The sequence below is a fragment of the Gallus gallus genome, chromosome 16 (genome assembly GCF_016699485.2).
Source record: "Gallus gallus isolate bGalGal1 chromosome 16, bGalGal1.mat.broiler.GRCg7b, whole genome shotgun sequence".
In the NCBI taxonomy this organism is placed as follows: domain Eukaryota; kingdom Metazoa; phylum Chordata; class Aves; order Galliformes; family Phasianidae; genus Gallus; species Gallus gallus.
Window position 1 is genome coordinate 200360 of NC_052547.1, and position 23392 is coordinate 223751.

At 54.4% G+C, this 23392-nt stretch overlaps 2 protein-coding genes and 1 long non-coding RNA gene across 3 annotated transcripts; 1 reads left to right on the forward strand and 2 right to left on the reverse strand.

Annotated features, from left to right (window-relative positions):
- Positions 1-3250: 3250 nt before the first annotated feature.
- LOC112531211 lies at positions 3251-9510 on the reverse strand. Its single transcript, XM_040648855.2, has 6 exons — positions 9212-9510; positions 8048-8226; positions 7570-7762; positions 6841-6983; positions 4837-5557; positions 3251-4165 (listed from the first exon to the last, which is right to left on the reverse strand). Exons 1-4 carry the CDS (start codon positions 9486-9488, stop codon positions 6961-6963), a joined length of 672 nt encoding a protein of 223 aa, XP_040504789.1. The 5' UTR covers positions 9489-9510; the 3' UTR covers positions 3251-4165; positions 4837-5557; positions 6841-6960.
- A 24-nt stretch (positions 9511-9534) lies between these two features.
- On the forward strand, positions 9535-12513 carry LOC124417258. The gene is made up of 3 exons (XR_006931648.1): positions 9535-9636; positions 11396-11659; positions 11929-12513. It is a non-coding gene; the product is annotated as an uncharacterized LOC124417258 (long non-coding RNA).
- A 1259-nt stretch (positions 12514-13772) lies between these two features.
- Positions 13773-18036, reverse strand: LOC121106900. Its single transcript, XM_040648642.2, has 6 exons — positions 17055-18036; positions 16786-16871; positions 16289-16413; positions 15664-15781; positions 14515-15354; positions 13773-14001 (listed from the first exon to the last, which is right to left on the reverse strand). The coding sequence occupies exons 1-6, from the start codon at positions 17121-17123 to the stop codon at positions 13851-13853; spliced, it is 1389 nt and encodes a 462-aa protein (XP_040504576.1). The 5' UTR covers positions 17124-18036; the 3' UTR covers positions 13773-13850.
- Positions 18037-23392: the final 5356 nt, after the last annotated feature.

Genomic DNA, 23392 nt, shown 5'->3' on the forward strand with positions numbered 1-23392 from the left:
CTCTGGTTGTGGCTTTAGGCCCCAGGGCAGATGCTGTCCTCTCAGGCTGTGGCTTTAAGTCCCAGGGCCAGTGCCATGCTCCCTAGCTGTGTGTGTGGCTTTAGGCCCCCAAGGACAGCCCCTCTGGCTGGGGCTATAGACCCCGGGGCAGATGTTGTCCTTTCAGGCTGTGGCTTTAAGCCCCAGGGCCAGTGCCGGCCACCCTAGCTGTGTGCGTGGCTTTAGGCCCCAGGGCCAGTGCTGGCCTCTCTAGCTGGGGCTGCGGCTCCAAGTCCCTGGACGGGTTCCAGCCTTTCAGCTGGAAAGGTGGTGAAGGTGGGGGCCCGGCAGCAGATTTCCAGGGGAGGAATGACATCTCGTCGTCCTCACCGAATCGTGGGATGGGATCTCAACAAGAACCCATTTCCCCTGGAAACAGCCATGCTGAGGGGCACCGCAGGAGCTGGGAGCTCCTCCCCAGCCCAGCTTTTCTGCTGAGACACCTCCCGGCAACCACCCAGCACCAAACCCAGCTCACCTGCTCGGCCCGCTCAGCCCAAGCTGTGCCCAGCTCATGCACACGCCACAGCGGTGCTTCTGACGGGCACTCGCAGGGTGATCTGTTCTAAGGAAGGCCCAGAGCTCAGTCTGCGTGCAGCACGCTCACCAGAGCACCAGCTCTGCTCACCAGCTGTGGCACAGACGCTCCCACCCCAGCAGTGTTTGTGACCTCAGCGATTACCCACATCGCTTCGTTGCTTACGTCATAAGTGAAGGAAATGGACGCCTCCCAGATCCAAATTTTAGGAAACCAACACCAGGGTCACCCAATGGGGTTGTTTGAAGTAAAATAATGGAGAAGTGAAGATGATTCTTGTGCAGCCCAATAAAAACCAGTCAAGACCAGTATGGCCTCCTAGTGGTCAGTGGAGTCCCAGAGGAACCAGTAGAAAACAAAACCCAGGGCAGTGCTGGCATCTCTGGTTGCGGCTTTAGGCCTTGGGGCAGATGTTGTCCTCTCAGGCTGTGGCTTTAAGTCCCAGGGACAGTGCCGGCCTCCCTGGCTGTGTGCGTGGCTTTAGGCCCCAGGGCCAGTGCTGGCCTCTCTAGCCGGAGCTGTGGCTCCAAGCCCCTGGACTGGTTCCAGCCTTCCGGGCTGTCTTTTTCAGCCCTTGGGCTGGTGCCGGCTTTGCTGATTGGGGCTTCAGGCCCTGGGGCCGGTGCAGGCCTCTCGGGCTGTAGCTGTAGGCCTCGGGGCCGAATGGCAGCCTGCCTGGCTGCGGATGTGGCTTCAGGCCTCGGGGCCTGTGCCGGCCTCTCTGTCTGTGGCTTTAGGCCCCAGGACCATTTCAGCCTCTCTGGCTCTGGCTTTATGACTCAGGACCGGTGCCTTTAGGCCTGTCGAGCTGTGGCTTTAGGCCCCGGACTGGTGTAGGCCTGTTGGGCTGTGGCTGTGGCTTTAAGCCCCAGGGCCTTTGCCGTCCTCACTGGATGTGGATGTCTGTGGCTTTAGGCCCTGGAGCCAGTGCTGGCCTGTCTGCCTGTGGCTTCAGGACCAGGGGCTGCTGTTGGCTTCTCAGGCTGTGGCTGTGCTGTGGCTTCAGACTCTGAGGCCGGTGCCGGTCTCTCTAGCTGCAGCTTTAGGCCCCAGGTCAGCTGTAGGCCTCTCTGGCTGTGGCAGTGCCTTTAGGCCGGGGGGCCAATGCTGGCCTGTCTGGCTGTGGATTTCAGTCCCAGAGATGGTGCCAGCGTCTCTGGCTTTGGCTTTAGGCCCTACGCCTGGTGCCACACTGTCTGGCTGCGGATGTGGCTTCCGTCCCTGGGGCTGGTGCCAGCCTCTCATTGAATCATAGGATCATAGAATTGATACAGTTAATCCTACAAGTTACAAGGTAGATATGTGGGCCCATGACCAAGTAGGATGTGTGGGTAAGATAGGGGAAGAACATCTTGGGATTAATTGCATACAAAAGGGAACACTGCCCAAAAAACCCCCGCTGGACCGAAAGCAGTGTGCAAACTGCAGGGAAATGGCACATTGCTGGAAAAATCCTACCAAGCTGAATGATGGGAACCTGACAAGTTGACCCTAGCAGATCCATTGGTTAAATTGCAGCTAGGAGAGCAGGTTTATTTTCTGGTGTATTCGGGTCCCTCTTACCACCCGGAGATGATTTTGCAGCAGTAGTAGGAGCGACTGCCCAACAAGAAAGAGCTTACCTTTCGGCATCAATTAAGTATAGGCTGAGAAAACAAGTAGGAATACATACATTCTTGTACATGCCAGGTTCTCCAAAACCGCTACTCTGGCAAGACTTATTAGAACAAATGGATGCAGAGCTTAAATTCAATAAAACTGGAGCTAAGGGGCAAAGAGAATTAACTGATGGAAAATTGTAAGTCTGGCTTTAACACAAACTGGAAAAACAATGTTGTACCCCCAGAAGTTACAGAAATCTTAAATAAGGTATGCTTAGGAGTGGGGGTATCAGGAATACCTGGCAGAGCCAAAATGCAGCCCTAATACAACACTCCAGTCATGCCGATGAAAATTGGACAGCAAGTGCTATAGTTTGGCACCAGATCTGAGGGCAAGTAATAGAATTGTTAAATGTATACACTCCGTGGTGGCAAATCCATACATTTATTAACCAAGTTAGGGAATGAGTAGGTGGAGTTTACCTTCCGGAGTTGAAGGATGCCTTTTCTGCCTGGTTTCGCCACAGGAAGCCAAAGGTTGTTTGCCTTTGAATAGGAGACCCCTAATATGAGAGGAAAGAGACTCGGTTAACCTGGACAGTGTTACCCAGGGTTGGGAGAACGGCCCAATGATTCTTGAGAACTGGTCAACTCATGAGCCTGAGATTTGGCTCCATCCCATGGTGGAACTTTACTGCAGTATGTGGATGCCACGGAAACAAAAAGAGGACTGCGTGCAATGAATTTCTTGCTTTAAATGATTATCAGGTTTCTCAACAGAAGGCATAAATAACTCAACGGCAAGTGACCCTATTTGGGATAGGAAGTTACAGCTGGGCCTTGAACCTTGAGGACTGCCAGGAAGGAAACAATCTGCCACACTCCAGAACCTCAAACAGCTGAGGAGCTCCAGAGTCTCCTGGGGATGACCAGGTGGTGCTGCCTACCACTATGGAACACTGGTAAAACCCCTCCATGCCCTTTTGAAATCCTGTCCAAAGGTCCTCATACAGGTTGAGGAAGACAAATAACAACAAGGTTTACCTGTGGCAATTAGACACGGACTCCGTTGTTAGTGCACAACAAAAACTTTTATTGTGTGTGATGAACAATATGCACTTGGTCAGTATGCACTTATTAAACGTGACCCTCTTGCCAATGCGTGTGGCAGTGCTGGATCTTCCATCCTGCCCTGAAGTACATGACACTGGAGCTGGGCTTCTCCACTCTTCGCCGTCAAGCCACCTCAGGTTTGGTGGGGCTTGCCCATGGTCTTTATAGTCTCTGCTCACACCCATGCCAGGTGTACAAGCTAGACAACTCGTGATTGTGTTGAGAGGGTCTGTCTGGCATGAATAGTTACAATCTTTCAGCTTTTCTGAAAGAGGAAACTCTGTCCCTCCATGTCTGCTGACCTTGTTTACACCTCCCAAGGTCTTTTGCTAGTCAGGGCAAGGATGGCTTTATTTTCCACAGATTAAAGGAACGGGTGAGGTACCTGGGAAGCTAAGGGACCTGGGCAAATTAATAGAGGGGGCTTGCAGAGTATACGGAAACAGGGATTGTAAGGAGAGGAATAAATTGGGAAGAACAGTAGCAGTTGCACTAGAGCAGGATGATGTAGAAGCCAATACTGTCAACCCAGCATCTTTCCTTACGAACACTTAGAAGATGCAGAAGACACCTGGTTTTTGTGTTTTAAATCAGGACACATTATGCCTGTTGTGTTTTCCATACATTGCTTAACAAAGTCACCATTGGGAAATGGTTTGGATTTTCCTGCCGTCAGATTTGCTATCACGTAACTAGCTTCTATAACAGAGCCCATTTGACTTTTGAAAATTATTCTGTTGAGGTTAAAGACATTCTAGTCTTTATAGTTCCACTGATTTGTCTCCATGAAGCATTTCTTGGTATGCATTGAACTTGGCAGCCTGGAGAAGGATCCGGGGAGACCTAAGAGCGGCCTTCAGTAGCTCAAGAGGGGCTGCAAGAAAGAAGGGGACAGAGTCTTTAGGTTGGACATAAGGAAGAAGTCTGTTACGATAAGGGTGGCACTGGAACAGAGACACTGAGGGACCGTGGGGCTCTCGGGAGCCCTGAGCACTGGGCGTCAGAGCCTGGGGATAGATGCCATAGAGGGACACATCCTCTGCTGACCAATGGGGTCCTCTGAAGACCAATGAAGATGCTGATGATCACCGACATCCTCCAAGGACCAATAAAGCCCTCAGCAAAGCCACACTCTGTGTGTCTGCGTCCTTGTCCCCAAGCTCAGCAGGGACCCCTCCCATCTGTCCCTGCCTGGCAGAGGCCACCCATAAGTGCTGGGAGGGGTCCCCAGCTCCATGCCCTGCACCCGTGGGACTCTATCCCCTCTCCACTGCCTGCTCCAAAATCCTTAAAGGACGAAGCTCCCCGTGCTGCCAAGCAGCCCCAGTACTCTCTCCCAATTCCTCCTTCCAGTTCCTCCCAAACCCTTCCTCCTTTGTTCCACCTTCTCCATGGCCACGATGTCTCCAGGTCGCTCTCCTTTTACCCCTCCCTTATCGCAGCCAACTGTCCCGCACTTGGATCTGCTTCAGCCCTCTTCCTTCAGTCCCGGTTCCCCTCCACCATTACCCAACATGGAGTCCCCAGATCCCCTCCCTTAGGCACCTCAAATCTCCTCTCTGATGACCGATGACACCCTCTGTTGATTAATGAAGCCCTCCGATGGTCAGTGAAGATCTCTCATGATCAGTGGAGCCCTCTGACAGCCAACAAAGCCTTCTGATGACCACTGACACTCTGTCGACTCTGACACTGACGCTCTGATGGCAAATTAGAAGCCCCCTGATGCCAGCAGGTTGCTGCTTCGTGTGCAGGAAAGGGAAGCAAAGGTTGAGAAAGAAGACTTTGACATCATTTGGTAGATAGCGTGGTTTGCTCATCATGGCATAAAGATTTCTTCGGATTAATCAAGCACAGAATTCGGAGAGCAGCGTGACTGCATCACACTTGTGTGTGCCTCCCAGTGCCTGGGACTGGCTGCCTGATTATAAGTCCTCCTCAGCGATGCCGACCTGCTCCTCATGGAGGTGCTGCTGCCCGGGCACTCAGACTCTGCATGAGGTGGGCTGCACTGGAAGGACACTGAGTCACAATCCAGGCTAGCGACTGCCGATGGCTGGTGGGCTCAGGTCAGCATCTTCAGCAGAGCCAGGAGACATGGGGGCAGGAACGCAGATGAGCGCCTTATCCCCATCGCTGTTGTCATGTGGAAGGTTGTCATCAGAACTGCAGCGATTCGTGCTTCCTGACAGCTCTGCACTGAAGGACGTGCACAGCGCACCACTACTGGGCCTGGGTCTTCTGGGTCGAAACCGGTTAGATTCACCTAGGAACGAGCAGATGCACAGGGGTGAGCGTCAAACTGTCACTGTCCAAGGAGGCAATGCCTTGGTGTTGTTTTTCAAGCAGGCTTCAAGCAGCATGCAAGATGCTCACCGCATGGAGTTAGCAATAGCTGTTCATTAAGTGCCCTCAAATCATTTTCCTTCCCAAGGCTGCCTTTTTCCCCTCAAAAGAGAAAGGAGGAGATGGCAGGGAATGAAAGGCAGGTGAGGTCAGCTGTACAAAGTCCTTCAAAGGAAAACCAAGCTCTGAAGAGCACTGCCCTGATACCACTGCCTGACACAGATGGAGAAGCTGCTTCATTACCAAGACCAGCTTTTACTGCGGGGATGGCAGGCATCTGTGCTGTTGCTTATCTGCAGTCAGGAATGTCATACTCCCTTTTTTTAAACCTGCATCAGGGAGAAGGTTGGATAAAACTCCCCGCTGGCCCACACTTCAGGATTTGTGCTGTGTTCTTCTGCAAAAATGCACAGTTGCTGTTTGTAAATTTGGAAAGAGATGGTGTATAGGAACTGCTGAATCACGGCCTGAACCTCTGATTGACCACCTGAGGCAAGCACTGAGTCAGCCACAGGGGCACAGGTGAATGCAATTTCACCTGAGTGACTGGAAGGGGTGGAGCCTGGCTCCTAGACCCCATTTAAGGGCTGACTCCCAAGGAGGAAGGCTCTCTATCTGGAAGTCACTCCCCTGTGGAGCCCTTCTGTGAGCCCAGGACATGGGTAAGTTCTTTATTTCATTACTCTTTTGTAAAAGTAATAATCTCTCTGGTCCTATGCCTAGTTACCTTACAATCTGTATACCTGATTGCCATACAGGCAGTAAAATATACACCAAAAGGGTATAAAAGTCAGAGTCTCTGTAGCTACAGAAAGATGTTGGATGCCTTCCCTCTGTGGGAATGTTTGTGGGAAAGTGCCTTTACGTAGTTTAAATGTCTGCCTTCTGACACAAAAACAGAATGGAGCCAGAAATGTATTCTTACTTCCATAGTAACAGTGTCAGAAGGAGACACTCTGAGCCTTCTTGTAGGGGTGCCCATAAACTGTCTTTCAAAAACTACTCGGGGGAAAAAGGCATGAGAATGGTGTGCTCTGTCAGCTCCAGATCTTGAGTTAACAGGAGACCCAGTTAGGAAAGACAGGGGTGAACTGAAGATGTTATGCGCAGGCTTGAATGCTAGAAGGAGGTACAAGCACACTGAAAGCATGAATTCTGTGCTGCTGAAAAGCAGTCTTTTGAAAGCTGGACTTGCACCCTTACCTGCCACGGCCACGACTTTTGCTTCTGAGGGCTCCTGGGTTTGTGCTGCAATCTGTTTGGCCACAGAGGGTGATTTTCCCAGGCTGAAGCAGGAATGCCAACTGCCAGCTGCTGATTTCTTCATCTCATTGGCTGGACTTTTTCTAGAGTGAGAAAACAGAGGGAATGGTGTGAGCTGTGGCGCAGGGTGAGGGAAGAGCTGCGCTGAGCTCTTGCCACCAGTTGCTTGTTCCTAGCCCTGCCTGGTTTCTGCTGACGCACACCTTACAGACTCAGTCTCTTTCAAACAGTTGAGGATGTTTCCATTCTTAGAGCTCCTCCCGCTGCCAGCCATGTTTAATTTCTAGTGCAAGCAACTCTGTCCTGTCCCACAGCTTTGCTAGAGGAGAACCAGAATGTGTTTCAGGCACGTGGTCCTGAAATCTGGAAAACCCCAGTGTTTCCAGGTACAGGTAGCACAGGCAAGGACAGACATCAGATGGCTTTATAGGCCTCGTGACTGCCTGCCTAACAAGAAAGGAACAGCGCCGCTGTGTGGCTAAACTGAGCCCATGGGGCAGCTGTATGCTAGCTGAATCCTCAGAGTCCAAAGTAAGTGGAAATTTGCTACTGCACTTCAGGCATGACTAGGATAACTTAGTTTCAGCAAGTTTTTGCAGCAGCAACATAATGGGGAAAAAGCCCACTCCAACAACTATGATAGGTGCTGGAAAAGAAACTCCTCTTTACCTTTCGGATGGAAAGCCACTGACTGGGTGGCATTTCCCCTGTAAAGCTGCGGGGCCTTCAATCTCTCTGCTGTCTGACACAACGGGAGAGTTGCTGTGGCCTCGTGTCTGTGCCTGTGCCTCCTCCAGTGTGAGCAGCTTTGTGGAAGGAGAAGACACCCACAGGGACTTGCGCCGTGATAAAGAACTGTGTCCTGTAAAGGAAAACCACAGGAAAGAGGGAGGATCAGAAAGCAGCAGCACAGCCATCACAGTCCCGGGGGAGGTGCTGTATTCTTCTAAGACTTGGTTATCCTACCCACTGGAAGACAATGTCAGAGTAAGCACTTGGTGTTACAGATTCACCCTTTGGATCTCTATGAAAACCCCAACTTAAACAGAATGAAGACCAGAACAGGTGTGCAGATGTATGTGTACGTGACAGGCCACGGCAAGAGGCCCAGGGAAGAGGTAAATGAAAGACAGTGCCTTGTACTTACTGACAACTGCTCATACAGCCGGTCGGACAGCAGAGGGATTGGGAGCTCCCTGAAGTACATTTTGCAGAGGGAGCTCACGCTGTGAACGCCACAGACGTAGCTGTCCTGGGTTGGGTCAGGACTCTGCTCGGAGTCACATTCATGGCCGGGGAGAAGGACGCAGCAACGGGCAGGGGAGGCTGAAGAAGGGGAAAACAAGAAGTAGAAAGCAATACAAAATACAGTCAAGAAAAGGGAGGGGTTCCTGAGTTACAGGAAGAAATAAGCACTCGGTCGCCAACAACACACAAGCCACGCTAGATGAGACGTTTCCGAAAGGGGGCCTCTTCTTTTGGCTAAGGCATTCCCAGTTACGCTGACAACTGGCTGCCTCGTCTACAATCACATGCCAGGAGCCCAAAGCAGCCAGGAGGAGCAGGGGCTGCTCAGAAGGGCTCTGCAAAGATGAGCAAACGGGAAGGAGAGCTGACAGCGCAGTCCCAGAGCCTTCCAACGCTGCATCCTGGAGGAGAACTTCCTGCCCCAGCAAGTCTACTGAGCAGCCTGTGTTCTATCCAACAGCCACAAGCCTGGCGCACCACCGCTGCCTGCACGGAGCTGCCCTCTGAACGCCCAGAACGTGGCACGTGCCCCATTCCGCCCCTACTGACAGCTGTGTCAGTCGCAGCACTCTGACCGCAGTTTGTGGATGTTGGACGCCACGCCGCACAGGCGGTACATCCCCTGCACCACGCCGTGCTGCTCAGTGCATCCAGCGCAGCTCTGGAGGACCTGGGGGACTACACAACAAGTGCCATTGATAAAGATGTTCAACAGGAGCGGCCCCAGTACCGAGCCCTGGGGGAAACCACTCGTGACCGGCCGCCAGCTGGGTTGAACTCCACGGACCACAGCTCTTTGGCTCCGGCCAAAGGTCCGGAAGGCACTGAGGACCTCAGCCTTATCCTGATCCTTGGTCACTGTGCTCCCCTCTGTGTGCAACGAGGGATGGAGATTCTCCTTTCTCTCCTTCTTCGTTTCCTCTCTTTCTTTCTCTTCTCCTTTATCCCTTCCCTCCCCTTTCCTTCCCTTTTTACTTTCTCATCTTTCTTTCTGTTCTTTCCCTGCTTTCTTTCAGCCGAGATCTCACTGTGTTGTCCAGATCCCCGTGTCGTTTTCTCATACCTCCCCGTTCTGCCCCGATCCCATTGTTTCGCCGCATCTTGCTGCGGATCTCCGACCCCACAGCCCCACTCACGGCCGCCATAACCACAGCTCCGCCCCCCCACCTCCCGAGGAGGTCCCTGCGGGCGCTCCGTTCCCCCCCAGCCGTGCGTGCAGGCTGAGCTGCGCAGCGCAGGGACGCCGTCCCCAAGGCGAATGCGCATGCGTGGCAGCGGCTCCGTAGCAGCACCGTGTCTGTGCGCATGCGCTGGCGGTTCCTTTGGCGGCGTGTCGTCATCGGCCCGCGCCGGCCCGCGCTGTGTCGTCATCACCCTGAGCCCCGAGGCGGCGGCGGCGGTGGCCATGCGGAAGTCGTGCCGGGTTCAACGCTGCTGCAGCGCCGCCGGGCAGCCCCGGGGCTCCGAGCGCCGCTTCAGCTTCTCCGAGTGGGTGTTCGGGGGTGGGGGGGTTGCGTGCTGCTCTGCGTTGGCCCCGTGGGGCCGCTGCGGTGCTCAGGGCCTCTGCTCGGCGGCGGGAGATGCCCTGTGCCCCCCCACCCAGGGTATTTCCCTGCCCTCACCCCCTTCTCTCCCCTCGCCCCCCACGGATCACCCCGAACCTTTCCAGTCCTTTCTTCTGACCCCCCCCGGGTCACACCGACGCGCTTCCCCCAGCTTTAGTTCCCTCATTCTGATCCCAGGAGTCCTCTTCCACCCCGCACCGCAGTGCCTCCCCTCAGCGCCCCTCCACCCGTTCTCCATTTTACACAAGGTTCCCTGTCTGCCCCCCCCCTCCCCCCCAGTTCCCTATTCTAATCCTCAGTGTCTCTTGTCCCTTATTTCCCCCCCCCCGCCCCCCCCTAGTACTCTCCCCATGCTGTCCCCATCAGTCCCCCCCCTCCCAGTCCCCTCTATCTGACCCACAGGTTTCTCTGTCATCCCCCCCCAAGCTATCCCCCCTACACTTCCCCCATTCTGATCCTTACCGTTTCTTTCCCCTCTCCAGCTCAGTGTTCCTCCTAGTCCCCATTTAGACCCCTAGAATCCCCTGCCCTCCCCCCAGCCCCCCCCTCCAAGTCCTCTCATTCTGAACCCAAGAGTCTGCCACCCCCAAGCCCCGTCTGTCTGACCCCCAGGCTCCTCTGTCCTCCCTTCCAGCTCTGCTTGCTGACCCTTAGAGTCCCCTGTACCGCTCTGTTCCCCATTCCCTGACCCCTGGAGTCTGTTCCCCCATTTTGACCCCCAGTCCCACCCGCCAGATCTCATTTTCACCCCTTAGAAGCCCCTCACGACCCTCGGTTCCCCCCTTCCACCCCTCCCTTAACCCCCAAGTGCCCTTTCTTTCTCCTCGCAACTCTGTTCGTCCCTTTCCCCCCCCCCCCCTCTCAACCTCCCAAGTTCCTCCCCAGGCCCCCTTTCCACCCCACAGAAGCCCCACTCACCCCTTTCTCTGCTCCCCCCCCCCCCCAGCACCCTCCAGACCCTCTTTCTTCCCAATGGCGGCCTCTACTCACCCCTTTTTTCACTCCTCATAACTCACCCTCCACTCACAGATCCCCCTTTCCATCCCACAGAAGCCACATTCTTCCCTTCCCCCCCCCCCCCAACCCCTCAAGTTCCCCTCCACAACACCCCTCTTCACTCACAGAACCCCTTTCCTCCCTACAGAAGCCTTGTTTCCCTCCTTCCCCGCCCCTCAACCCCCTCTCTCCACCCTTAGACCCCCTTTTCACATCATGGAAGCTCCCCACAACCCCCCAGCTTCCCCCTTCCACTCCTCCATCCACCTCCAGACCCCCTTTTCACTCCACAGAAGCCCCATGTCTACCCCTGGAGTCATGCAGAAGGATCTGGCTATGTCCTTGAGGGATTTGGGGGAGGCCAGGGAGCTCTGGACTCATCCAGAAGAGTCTGGAGATGTCCCGGAGGAGTCTTGGGGCATTCAGGGAGTCCTCATGTGGGTGTGGAGGGTTATGGATTCCTTGGTTGGGTCTGGAGATGTCCCAGAGGTGTTGTGGGGAGACCAGGGGGTCCTGGAGTCCTCCAGGAGTCTCAAGTGAGTGCTTTGGAAACAACCCCACGCAGTGATACATCTGCTCCTCACCCCCCCCCCACTCCATCCCAGTGGGATCGCCCTGAAGAGTTCCCATTTTTGTTAAAATAAAATATTGATTTTGTTTTATCTTTTCCCCACACCTCCCTGCAGAAGATGACAGTTCCCACCAAAAAAAGCCCCCTACGGCCACCAGGTGATGCGGGGACAACTGCAGGTGACACCGGGACAACTGCCTGTCCCCACATTTGTCCCTGTCACCGTGGAACCTGGCACCATCCCAACCCTCATCTATGCTGAGAGCTCCATCAGCATCCTAAAGCTCCTGGAGCTGGGTGAGGCCGTCTCCCTGATTGTCCCCCGGTGTCACCAGCTGCGGTGGTGCAACTGGAGGGCTGTGACGTCCTCATCAAAGAGGTGATGAGGAGAGGGGACTGGCAGGGGGGCTGGGGACAGTCAGAGGATGTATGGGGACCGGCACGGGTGTGACACGGTGGGTTCACCATCGTTGGTTGTTGACATCATCAGGTGTCACTGTCATTGGGTGTTGGCATCTCTTGTGTGTCACCATCACTCGGGTGATACCGTTCCCTGTGCTCTGACCACCACATGGGCACAGGCACAGTCAGCCCCACATTGTCACCATGCTATCGCTAAGCTGCCGACTGTCTTTTGTCATCCCCCAGGCCTGCCTCCAGCCAGACCTGGTAACACTGGAGCCCTCTGGCGCTGTCACCATTATGTGCCACCAGGATGGGGACGTGGTGGTGTACTCTGCTGCCACCAGAGGGGACCGTGTGTGACATCAGCGTGGAACAGCTGTCATCGCTGCTGGGTGTTGCTTTTGTCAACATGCATGGGGTGTCACCCCTACCGTGTCACACCCCGAAGTTGGAGGCACCCCTCTGCAGATCCCCCGGTGTCCGTCCTTCTGACCGCATTGTTCCCATGCGGGGGTGGGTGGAGTTGAGGGGGGCACACACTTTATTTTTGTAAATAAGGCTTATTTTGTGATAACGGTGGACTGGGAGGCACCCCCCCCCCCCAGACCTCTGCATGAATAAAAGGCAGAGGAGCGGCTGTGGGGCTCTGCATGTCACACCGGGGGGCACTCTGGGGACAGGTGACTGCAGCATCCCAGCCCCATAGCCCCTATGACCCCATCACCACTACAGTCCCATCTCATTGCCATCCCATAACCCATATCCATATGCCACAACCTTATCCCATCCCATATCCCATCGTGTATTAATAGCCCATCCTATATCCATACCCTCATATCCATCCCATAACCATATTCCAAATCCATCCCATATCTGTATCCTCATATCTCATCCTCTATCCATATCCCATCCCATATCCCATCCCCAGTCTATCCCACCCCTTATCCGTACCCCCAAGTCCCACATCCTATCCCCATCTCATTCCCCACGTCCTATATCCGTATCATCCCACATCCATCCCAAACTCATGTCCCCACATCCCATCCCAAATCCATCCCATCCCAAATTCATCTCGTGTCCACATCCCATATCCTTATCAATATCCCATGCCCATATATATCTCATTTTGCCATATCCCATCCGGTATCCAAATCCCCACATGCTCTCCATGCATTCTTCCCCCTCTCCCAGGTGGAGCTCGTTACATTCCAGCTGCTCTCTCACATAAAGGGCAGCTCCTCCACCTCGCTTCCCCAGCCTGTCTTTCCTAGAAGCACACAGCCCTCCATGGCTGCACTGCAGTCACACGAGCTTTCCCACCACGTCTGCGTGACTGCAATGAGATCGTGGCCCTGTGACCACACACAGATCTCCAGCTCACCCTGCTTATGTCCCATGCTGTGCGCGTTGGTATACAGGCACTTTAGGGAAGCCGCAGGTGCAGCTGCCCCTCTAGGGACACGAGAAGGTTTTGGACGGGGTATCTGCAACGTGGCCTTCTCTTTGCACGATCCTATGGGGCAACTCTGAGGTTTGTCCCTGCAGTCTCCAACAGTGACAACTTCCCTCGGCCCTTCTCTGTCACATCTAAACTGCCCTCCCTTCCCCCTTCGGACCTTGTTAGTTAGAGAGAGCAATAAGGTCTCCCCTGAGCCTCCTCTTCTCCATACTGAACAATCCCAGCTCCTTCGGCCGCTGCTCGTAAGGCCTGTGCTCCAGACCCCTCAGCAGCTCTGTTGCCCTCCTCTGGACACGCTCCAGGGCCTCCATGTCTTTCTTACAATGAGGGGCCCACAACTGGACACAGTACTCGAGGTGCGGCCTCACCAGGGCTGAGTACAGGGGGACAATTACTCCTTCCTCCTCATTCCCATGACAGAGCATGGGGAAGAAATGAAAACTCCACCATCTTTTGCAAGACCTCTGTTCTTTTTTGTTGTTTGTTTGCTTTTTTCTCCACCTCTTTCCAGGTGGTCAAATGCAACACCAGGCACGGACTCAGATGTGAATGATAATAAAATCATTTATTACAGGTTCTCACATCACTTATACACGTTCACCAGTTTCCTTTTTTTAGCTTTCCATCCACCTTTACAGCTTTCCCACCCGCCTTTACACATCAACCAAGTATTCCACAAGCACTCCCTAAGCATGCATGCAGGCGCTTATCCAGTCAGAGCCGTGAGCTGTTCCTTTTGCTTTTCTCTTCTTCTAGAGACATCCTTGGTTCTCAGCCTTGCTTTCACATGCTGTTTCTCGTGCTCCACAGCGTCTGCTCTGATAGTCTTCCTTGTATTCCCAGAGTCCAGCAGTTTTCTGTAAAAGAAGAGGAACTCTTCTCAAACAATAGCGCAGGTTTGGGGAGCAGTTTGCCCACACGCAGGCCCCGTCGGAGGCTTCAGGTCAGGACACGGAGGGCAGGGCAGCCATTTCACTCCGTCTCTCTTCCTCTCCCCTTGAAGGTGTCCAGCTGCAGTGTTTTGCTCCTGAGCTACGCCACCCCCACCCCCAAAGCCCTTCTCTTCCCACCAGGGACCTAGAGGAGCCAACGAGCTGGAAAGAAAGTCTCCTCTCTGGCCCAGAGCGGCCTCACGCTTAGCTGGGCCTTCAAATGCTGCCAAATCGTGGGCCTTGGTGTGTCGGGTGTGTCAACAGAAGAGAGCATGATATTGGAGAAGAAGGAATAATGTACCAGCCCAAGGCTCCGGGGAATGTAGCCGCCCCGTCCCTCAGAGCCAAGGGGTCTTGGGAGAGTCCCCACTGTTCCTCCACCTCTGCTTTTCTACAGGGAGACGGCATCCCGGAATGCTATGGATAGGAATCACGCACCTCTTTTGTGCCCTCTCTCGGGATCGTCGGCGCTTGTGGATGCGTGGTGGTGGCATCAAAAGGGAGGTGTCATAGATGGGCTCCTCGGGCAGACTGTGCTCAGAGCTTGATGGTGATTCAATCACTATTGTAGGTATTATCATTGGAGGCTGCGCTCCATGAGGGCCACTCAGCTCTTTGTTTGCCTCCAGCACTCTGCCATCACAGAAGATTTTCTCTCCTGCTCGTCCTCCTCCTCTGAGGCTCTCAGATTCCACTGCCTGGGCTCGACCCGCCTCAGGTGCTGAAGCTTTGGCTGTGTATTTGCCCAGGAACTGGCTTGCCAGTGCCGGCTTCACCACTCCTCTTTCTTCTTCTTTCCCTCTCTGAGCTTTTATTGGCTGTGCTGGACGCATTTCTGATGCTTTTCCTTTGGCAGTGAGTTTGCCCTGAAACTGGCTGGTCAGCGCCGGCTTCACTGCTCCTTGTTTTCTGACCCACTGAGGTTCCACTGCCTGAGCTCGACCTGAGCCTTGTGCTGGAGCTTTGGCTGTGTGTTTCCCCTGAAACTGGCTGATCAGCGCCGGCTTCACCGCTCCTCTTTCTTCTTTGCACCTCTGAGCTTCCACGCCATGAGTGCGACCTGGCTCTGGTGCTTCTCCTTTGGCTGTGACTTTGTGCTGACCTTGGCTGCTCAGCGCCAGCTTCACCGCACCTTGTTCTTCTTTGCACCTGTGGGCTTTGATTGCCTGTGCTGGACCCACCGGTGGTGCTGTGCTTTTGGTAGTGCCTTCGCTGTGGGTTTTGCCAGGCACAGCCATCTTTTTGGCAGAGGACACCGCCGGGACCACTGGAACTTGACTGAAAGCACAGAGCAGAGGGAGTCCATCTCAGTGGGTGACAGCTTTGGGGCCACATCCTGCAGCCCTGGCTGCAACGCAGCCTTCCCTGCACAGCACACACAGGCTGCACTGGGGCTCTCCTGAGGGCCAAAGAGGAGTCAGCCCTATGAAATGGGGGGCTCCCAGCTGCCACATCCCACCCCTCCATGTGCTGCATTCCGTGCTGCTGGGCAGCCCCAGACAGTGACTGTCGGAGGCTGGAGAATGGGCTTCTGCTGGGTCAGTGAAACACCCCATGAGGATCCCAACCCCCAGCACCCAGTCTCACCTGGACACAGAGCTCTTCTTCTGCTCGACCCTCGTTCTCTTCTCGAAGCATGTACCTTCTCTACTGGTAATGCTTGAGCGCCCAGGTAAAGGTGGCAACTCAGGAATTTTCCCTGGAACTGGGAAGGAGAGATCGTGTCAGAGGACATTCACTGTGAAAGTGCCATCTCTGTGACACGCAGGGGTGCTCAGGCCTGTCCAAAGCATCTGAGAGGGCCGCTCCGCTTCCCTCGCAGATGCTCTCTCCAGAGACCTGTGTCCCTCTTGCCCAGCTCCAACTCCCAGGGGTACAGCTCTGATTTGGGCCTGCCTTCCTGGCATTTGCTTTGGGAAAGAGGAACTGGGTGGTGCCTGTGAGGTGACAGAGTCTCTTTTAGGGGCTCATTTCCTGAGGGGAGGGCGGCCGAGGATCCCCCATCCTCATGCCATACCCAGGGATGGGGGCACATGGGAACATCGCGCCCTGCATCTTAGATGTCATGAGGCTAACATGTGGTTAGGAGAGGCTGTGGCGAGCTGGCGTGAGTCTTGTCACGAGTCAGAGCCTTTGGATGATCTCCGAGTGGGGATTTTCCCATCGCAGCTTGGTTGTGTGCGGCACGGAAAGGAGCTGGCTGCTGCTTTACCTTTCTTGCCCTGGCCAAGAGGTGGCAAGCCCTCTGCTTTCTCTTGCTTGCCCTCACCAGGGACTTCTCCTGAGGCCTTGGGTGCTTTCCTGGGAGGTGGTTTGGGGACAAACTCCAACTGAAACCTGTTCAAAAGAAGACATGGGTGTGACCCAGGGCTCCAGCAGCCCTTGCTGCTCACTGGGATTGCCTGCTCACAGGCAGATTTTCACATTGCATCAAGGTCCATTATCCCCAAAAGACAAAGGTGTGTGTGACTAGAGTCACTTAACCTAAGCTTAGCCTCCGCCAGCCCCTCTGACGTCTGAGGACAAGCTGGAACACAGGAGGCTTTATTTCCCGCCAGACTTGTCTGCCCATCCCACGTGACAGGATGGAAACAACCATGGCTGCCCTGAGTCCTCGTGGCAAGACACCCGTGGCCACGAGGAGTAAACGATACCGAACGAGAGCAGAGCAGTGCGTCGAGCAGAGGCTCCAGCCACAAGCACACTCACTCAGGAAAGACGGCGACCCGGCCAGAGCGCGACAGGGAGGCCACTGCTGCCACCCGGGACACCACCATGTCCAGCAGCCAGGGGACCTGCAGGGGAGGAACAGGGAGGTTGTGGAACATCCTTGTGAAGGCTGAGGCACTCGGGAGTGGAGGGCCCGAGGCAAGGAGAGCTGACAGCACTGTAGCTCTTGCCTGCCTGAGCAGCTGGCCAGGTCCTGGCGGGCCTCACGCGGGCAGGGTAAGGGCTGTGGGACTGCCCCAACACCTCACCTTGAAAACGGCTGTTTCTAGGTTCACTTTCCCACAGACCTTCTCCAGGAAGTCGTAGTAGAATTTCATTTGAACTTGTGCCCCTTCTATGAGGAGGACTCCTATGTCCTTCAGGACAAAGGCAATGTTCTCCCCGTTCCTCAGGCAGCGGGAGATGAGAGATGTGGTGCTGCATATGCAGGCTTCCCCTCTCTGCCGGGACACAGATGCAGCTGCGGCCACCTCGGTGTACTTGAGGGACTCCGCCTCCTTATGGCCTGGAAGATCACACAAGAGACTTGGAGTTGGTCATTTAGCAGCCCTTGTGCCCGTGCTTCTGAGTGCTACTCATTGTATTCGCCCCCCAGGATGGCCCTGTGTTTGGACTGGCTCCACGGAGGGGCCGGTTTGCTTTTGACAGTGGAGGCAGTCGTCCTGTTTGCCCTGTCCCTGCAGCCAGCAAGAGTTTAATTCTCCTCCTACCTGGCAGGAATTCCTCATCACCCGTCAGATTGTGGACACCCAGAAGGTTCCTGGCCAGGCAAAACGCAGGCCACTGCACAACCAGGGTCCCGTCCTTAGCCTTGATCTGTTTGGAGACGATGTGGAAGGAACCGAAGGTGGGAATTCGGATTCCCTGCAAGTGGAAGAGAACGGAAGGGCCGAAGGGTTAAGGCTGAAGGAGGGACTGGGGGTTGCCTTGTGCAGGGACTGTGCTTCAGGTCCTGCCGTGTCCGCTGCCGCTGTTCAGAGGTGCAGGCCTGGGCAAGTGGGAGAGAATTGGGAAGGAGCTGCCCAACCCTCTCCCTCCCACTGCCTTCCAAACCGCAGCACTGCAGTCCTGGCAGAAGAAGCCTCATGGAATCCAGAGGCTTCCAGCAACTGGGATCAGCCCTGAGATACACCACCACCTGCCACGAGCCATACTGCACCTGTGGGAGGCCCACTGGTACTTCACAGGGACTTTGGGGGGCAGTTTCCTGCTTTCCGGGGAGGAGAAGAGGCACTGCATTGCGTGGCCCAGGGCCAAGGGGACTCCCCAGCCCTCCAAGCAGACCAGCGGGAAGCGGGTGCTGACCCACCTTGTGCAGCAGGAGGTGTTGTTGCACACAGACAGCCACCGCCTCCCAGATGGCTACTCGCTCTGCGGGGCAAAGGAAACGCAGGTCACTGCATCTGCCACTTCTTGGCACTCCTACTGCCTCAGAGCAGGAGTGAGGTGGCAGATGAAAAGGGTCACCGCTGTCCCTGGCCCCAAACAGAGACAGCCCCGAGGCAGTCCGAGTGCTGGCTCTGGCCCACTCACTGCCAGGACCCGGTCGCATCAGCGCCCTGTGGTGGCTGTGGATCCCTGTACCTTTGGCGGTGACATCTGGACTTCTGGAGGCACGCTCCATTGCGGGGCCATCCTCCCAGAAGTTTATCTTGGTCCGCATCACACGTGCAGATCGCTCCTTGTTGGCACCAGCCATGTGGGAGCTAATCCCTTCCAGATGCTTCCAGTCGTCTGCCAGAAGCTCCTTCAGGATGCAGCACCCACCACCGTGCAGCCGCTTTGATACTGCTCCTGGGTGCCGTGTCACAGAGCACCCACTGTGACACCGTGGCAACGTGGCCAGTGCTGGCTGTTGCCCATTATGACGCTGGCACCGGCAACCTGCTGCCTGCCCTAGCACTGCAGGAGCCCAGCTCTGCTCTTTGGAGGCCACCACTCTCTACAGCTGCACCCCTTGTGTGCCAGTGGCACCCCACCAGAGGTGCTGTAGGCGGCCTCCTCAGGCAGGCTGGCCTCAGAATGAGATGCTGAGCCCGCCACCTTCTCAGGCTCTTCCCGCACTGGCCTGAACTTCTCGACCTTTGCCACCTCTAGTTTGGTTGCTGTGCATCTCAATGGCTGTGGCCCTCACTTGTGCTCTTTGGGCACCAAGGGCAGGCTGGCCTCGGAGCTCAGTGGGGATCAAGGGGCAGGTTTTGCTTTCTTTGACATGGGACTCGTTTGCACTCATAATAGGTTTACAAGAGAAAACTATGGGCTCCCAGCCCTGACACCCGCACAGTGCAGAAGAGAAATAACCTGCAGTACTCTTGAGAAGTGCTGCGAGCTGTCACAGTTCTTCACTGGAGGAAGGGGACTATTGCAACCAAGCCATTCATTATCAGCATTAAACAAACTGAGTTGTGAAGTTCAGCTTGGAACTGCTCGCGCTTCCATTCCTGTCCTGCTCACTGAAGTGAAACTCTCCAGGCAGCATCTGTCAGCCTGGTTGTTACATCATTAAATGGCCGAGAAAAAGTTGTTCTCTGCCACCTGCTAAAAACTGTCCGTGCCTTGAGTTTTCTTTTCTAGATGAGGCCGGTCACGTTAAACCACTAGGAGTAGTCATGAAGAGTCAGAAATACCATAGTTGGTTTGTAGGATGCAGGAAGTAAATAATATATCCCTCTGTACGTCTCTGCCTTCAACAATCCCAGCAGAGGCACACAGATTCCAAAATGTACCCATTTATCTTTCTCTTTAATGTGAACAGTGCGTTGCAGTGGTATTTCCTGTGACACCTGAAAATAAATTGAGACCATCACTCCTACACACAGACCGAACCCCCAGAAGACAACAGTTCTCGGGTACCTGCCCTGGGAGGGTGTATCTCATCCAGGGAAAACCTCATTTCATCTTTCAGCGAAGGATCAACAATCAGCTTGGCTGAATAGAACTGACACCAGCTGCCTGCCATTTTACATGGGTATGGTCTTACAGAGCAGCATCACTTCTGTGTTTGTAGTCTGGGCAATGTGAATCACCGGCCATTGCCATGCTTTCCTGAACTGGAGTAATTTAAGGTCAGAACTGCAGAGCAGATAGGAAGTCAGCTTGTTTCCCACCTAGATGAGTAACATCCGCGCACGTGCTCAGAAGGAGCCTGAGGCATCATGATTTAGCTACGTGTAGACAGATGTCATCAGTGGCTCTTCCCTTGTGCACTGACGCAGTGACACCATGGCAGGAGGCCACCAGGTTGGTCAAGCAGGATTTGCCCTTAGTGAAGCCACGCTGGTTCTCCCGTATCAGCTGAGACTTCCGTCCCACCTCAGACTCAGGAGGGATGTGACTGTTCTCTGAGATTTTCCATCACAGCCTGCAAGCACTCGCACACCTCTGGGAGCAGCGCTGGCACCTCACTCATCGCCAGGTGTCTGTGTGGGAGCAGCTGACCCCCCTGAATGCAGACCAGGGGCTCAGGGCGGGGGCTGCCATGCAGGGAACTCCTCTGTGCACGCCTGAGATGAACCAGGGGGAATCTCAGCTCCTGTGGGTGTGGGTTGCGTGGGGGGAGCTGAATTCTGCTTCAGCGGAGGGCTTCCAGCTGGGGGTGAGATGGCTGCATCACGTCTCCTGAATCGCTGCCCTGAGCGGGAGAAACGCACAGACCCCTCTTTACTTCTACCTGTCCTTTCAATCTGGATGTGCAGAGGGAAACATCTACACCTCACACGGACAGGCACGCTTTGCTGGGACAAACCATGCTGCTGGAATCAGTGTCTGTCCACGCTTTAGAGATGAGCAACTGCTGCTTACTTCAGTCTCGTTCAGAACACCTTTCCCAGGGCTGACCCTGCTGCCGTGCAGGAGCTGTGAGCCCTGGAGCCCCAGGGACATGTGCAGGAGCTGCTGGGGGAAAGAGTAAGGGAGCCCTTGGGCTGTGCCTCTGCTGCTGAGCTGGGCCGGGCTCCCGGGACACAGGGAGCTCATACAAGTAGCTCATACGGGAACAGCTTGTACAGCAGAGCTGGGAACAAAAAGGAGACATAGCCCAAGGAAACGACCACCATCCCTGAGCCTTAAGCCTGCCTCTAAGGGCTCGATAGGCAACTGAGTTCTGCACTGGATCACAGAAATGTTGGAATCATTTGGTTTGGAAGAGACCCTTAGAAGTCATCTAGTCCAACTTCCCTGCAGTGAACTGGGACCCCCACAGCTCAATCCGGTGCTCAGAGCCTGCTCCAGCCTCACCCTGAATGCCTCCAAGGATGGGGCTTCCACCATCACTCTGGGCAACATGTGCCTGTGCCTCACCACTGTTGTCATGAAAGACAAATTTTCCTTTAATGCAATCTAAATCTCCCCTCTTTTAGTTGGAGGCCATTGCCCCTTTCATTACAACGATGCCATCAGGGAGGCCAGCTGTGGCACAGCAGTGCACAGCAGCCAGGTAGATGCCCAGGAAGAGCCAGAAGTGCAGGAGCCGCAGCTGCCGTGTGTCTGCAAATGCCAGGAGGTGGCACTCACTGATGGAGCTGCTGTTTGACATCGGCTGCTCTTGACACAGGGACCTGTCCAAGGAGGATGACAAGAAGATATGTTAGGAAAGCCTGCAGAGGAGTCAGTTCCGCTCTATACCTTTGGGCACACGGAAGTTTCCACCAGTCTCTTCTGTATCTGAAAGGGAATGATTTCTGAGGTTGTGTCCCTTAATTTTGATAGAATAGACCCTGTCTTCAAATGACTGTGAAATACTCACGATTTTTTCCAGTCCCTCCATGAGTTGGACTAGACGACCTTTGGGAGTCCCTTCCAATTCTAAGGATTCTGTGATCCTATGATTCTATCTATGAGAAAAGGAATCTACAGCCTTAGTATGCATGCTTCCTCTGATGAAAGTAAGCTTCTCACCTTGCGCTCCAGGACACAAGAAGCCATCTCAGTGTCTACTTAAGTGCCTTCCCCAAATTTAGATTGCCTCCAGTATTTTGGGAATTGATGAAGAGATAAAAAGATTTCCCTTTTTCTTCCCTTGAAATACAATCAATACAATCCAGTAATGAGAGAGAAAATTTTCCTCACTGTCATTTAGGAAACAGGCTGTCCACCAGGCTTGTTACTAACTGCTCAGTGCCTGCCCCTCGCTCAGTTGGAGTATGGCTGCACACACAGGTTGCTCTGGCAAAGAGCCCAGACTGTCCAACTCCTCTCTCCCTCAGTCTCAGCCCAGTTCCGGGGAGAATGAGGAAAGGAACATGGTGAGGCTTCTGAACGACATGGTGGGAGTTGAGGAGGTTAACATCTCCCATTAGCACTGCTGTTGCCAGAGACTGCTGGAGAGAGAACAGGAGCAGTGCACAAAAATAGGGAAGAACTAAAGATGGAGCGATTCCTGAGGAAAGCAAAGAAGCAAGAGACAGCTGTGCGCTCCAGAAAGCCTTGTCCTCACCCAACAGCTCACACACCTTCCAGACAGTCACAGACTGACCCTCAGCCTCTTTTACCTGCAGAGCAAAAGGGGCCCACGTCAGGAGAGATGCACCTTTGCTGTGCGGAGCTGTGGTTGCAGAGGAGCAGCTCACGGCCTGGAGCCATGGCCTTGGAGGCAGAGGCAGTGCTGAGTGGGAGGCCAGAACAAGGGGCTTGCTCACAGGAAGGCATCTGCAGTGCAGGGACAGATAGCATCCCAAACCCACCCTGCAGAGCCTTTCTCTCCCAAGTTCCCTCTGCCTCTGAACCTGGATCTGCAACCTGGATCTGTCCCTTGCAGCACCTGCTGCTCACATCTCCTTCTTATGATCACTCACAGAACCCAGCCCAGCCCCTGCACACAGCTGTGCCCTGCAGACCCCTCCTGGTAGCAGGACAGTGTTCAGGAGCATCTCCCTGTTTGCAGGTACCAAATAGCACATCAGACAAACCCTGATGCGGTCAGCAGAGGGATTCTGGTGCTGTCTGTAGTCAGAGGAGTGGGTGCGGGGAGTTTATGATGTGTCTGGAAGCTCTGATTTTGGCCCAGTATAATAATTAAGAGTGTCAATGACGTACTCAAAATCACTGTCCATTTCCATTAGGATAAAATTAAGGCACAGACACCACAAAGTTCTTACCTTAAAGATTAACCCTGCCTTCATGATATACATGGAGATATACATCTCCGAGCCCAGAGAGTGGTAGTGAACGGAGTTAAATCCAGCTGGCAACCGGTCACGAGTGGTGTTCCCAGGGGTTGGTGCTGGGGCCTGTCCTCTTTAATATCTTTATTGATGACCGGGATGAGGGTATTGAGTGCACCCTCAGTAAGGGTGGACTCAGTAAGGTAAGAGAGGAGACGTGACCTGCTGGATCTCATACACATCAGCAAGGAGGGACTTGTTGGGGATGTGAACATAAAAGGACCATGGGCTGTAGAGACTGCGAGGTGGTGGAGCTGAGGCTTCTAAAGGGAGGGCAGAAGACAAGCTCACAGCCCTGGGCTTCAAGAGAGCAGAACATGGCTTCTTCAAGAGTCTGTGGGGTATGGTCCCACATTGTAAGGCTCTGGGGACAATAGGGATTCAAGAAGTTGTTTAATATCCATGGGTCACCTTGTGCAAGCAAA

Excerpts from the sequence above, each read along its gene's own strand:
- LOC112531211 (XM_040648855.2), bottom strand. The coding sequence starts at position 9,488 with ATGACGACACGCCGCCAAAGGAACCGCCAGCGCATGCGCACAGACACG. Across the intron at positions 8,227-9,211 it reads GATCGGGGCAGAACGGGGAG|CCTCCCCTGCCCGTTGCTGC; the intron begins GTATGAGAAAAC and ends CCCCTTCTTCAG. Across the intron at positions 6,984-7,569 it reads AGTGGCTTTCCATCCGAAAG|AAAAAGTCCAGCCAATGAGA; the intron begins GTAAAGAGGAGT and ends TTCTCACTCTAG.
- LOC121106900 (XM_040648642.2), bottom strand. The coding sequence starts at position 17,123 with ATGAAATTCTACTACGACTTCCTGGAGAAGGTCTGTGGGAAAGTGAAC. Across the intron at positions 16,872-17,054 it reads TAGAAACAGCCGTTTTCAAG|GTCCCCTGGCTGCTGGACAT; the intron begins GTGAGGTGTTGG and ends CCTCCCCTGCAG. Across the intron at positions 14,002-14,514 it reads CGAGAGAGGGCACAAAAGAG|AAAACTGCTGGACTCTGGGA; the intron begins GTGCGTGATTCC and ends CTTCTTTTACAG.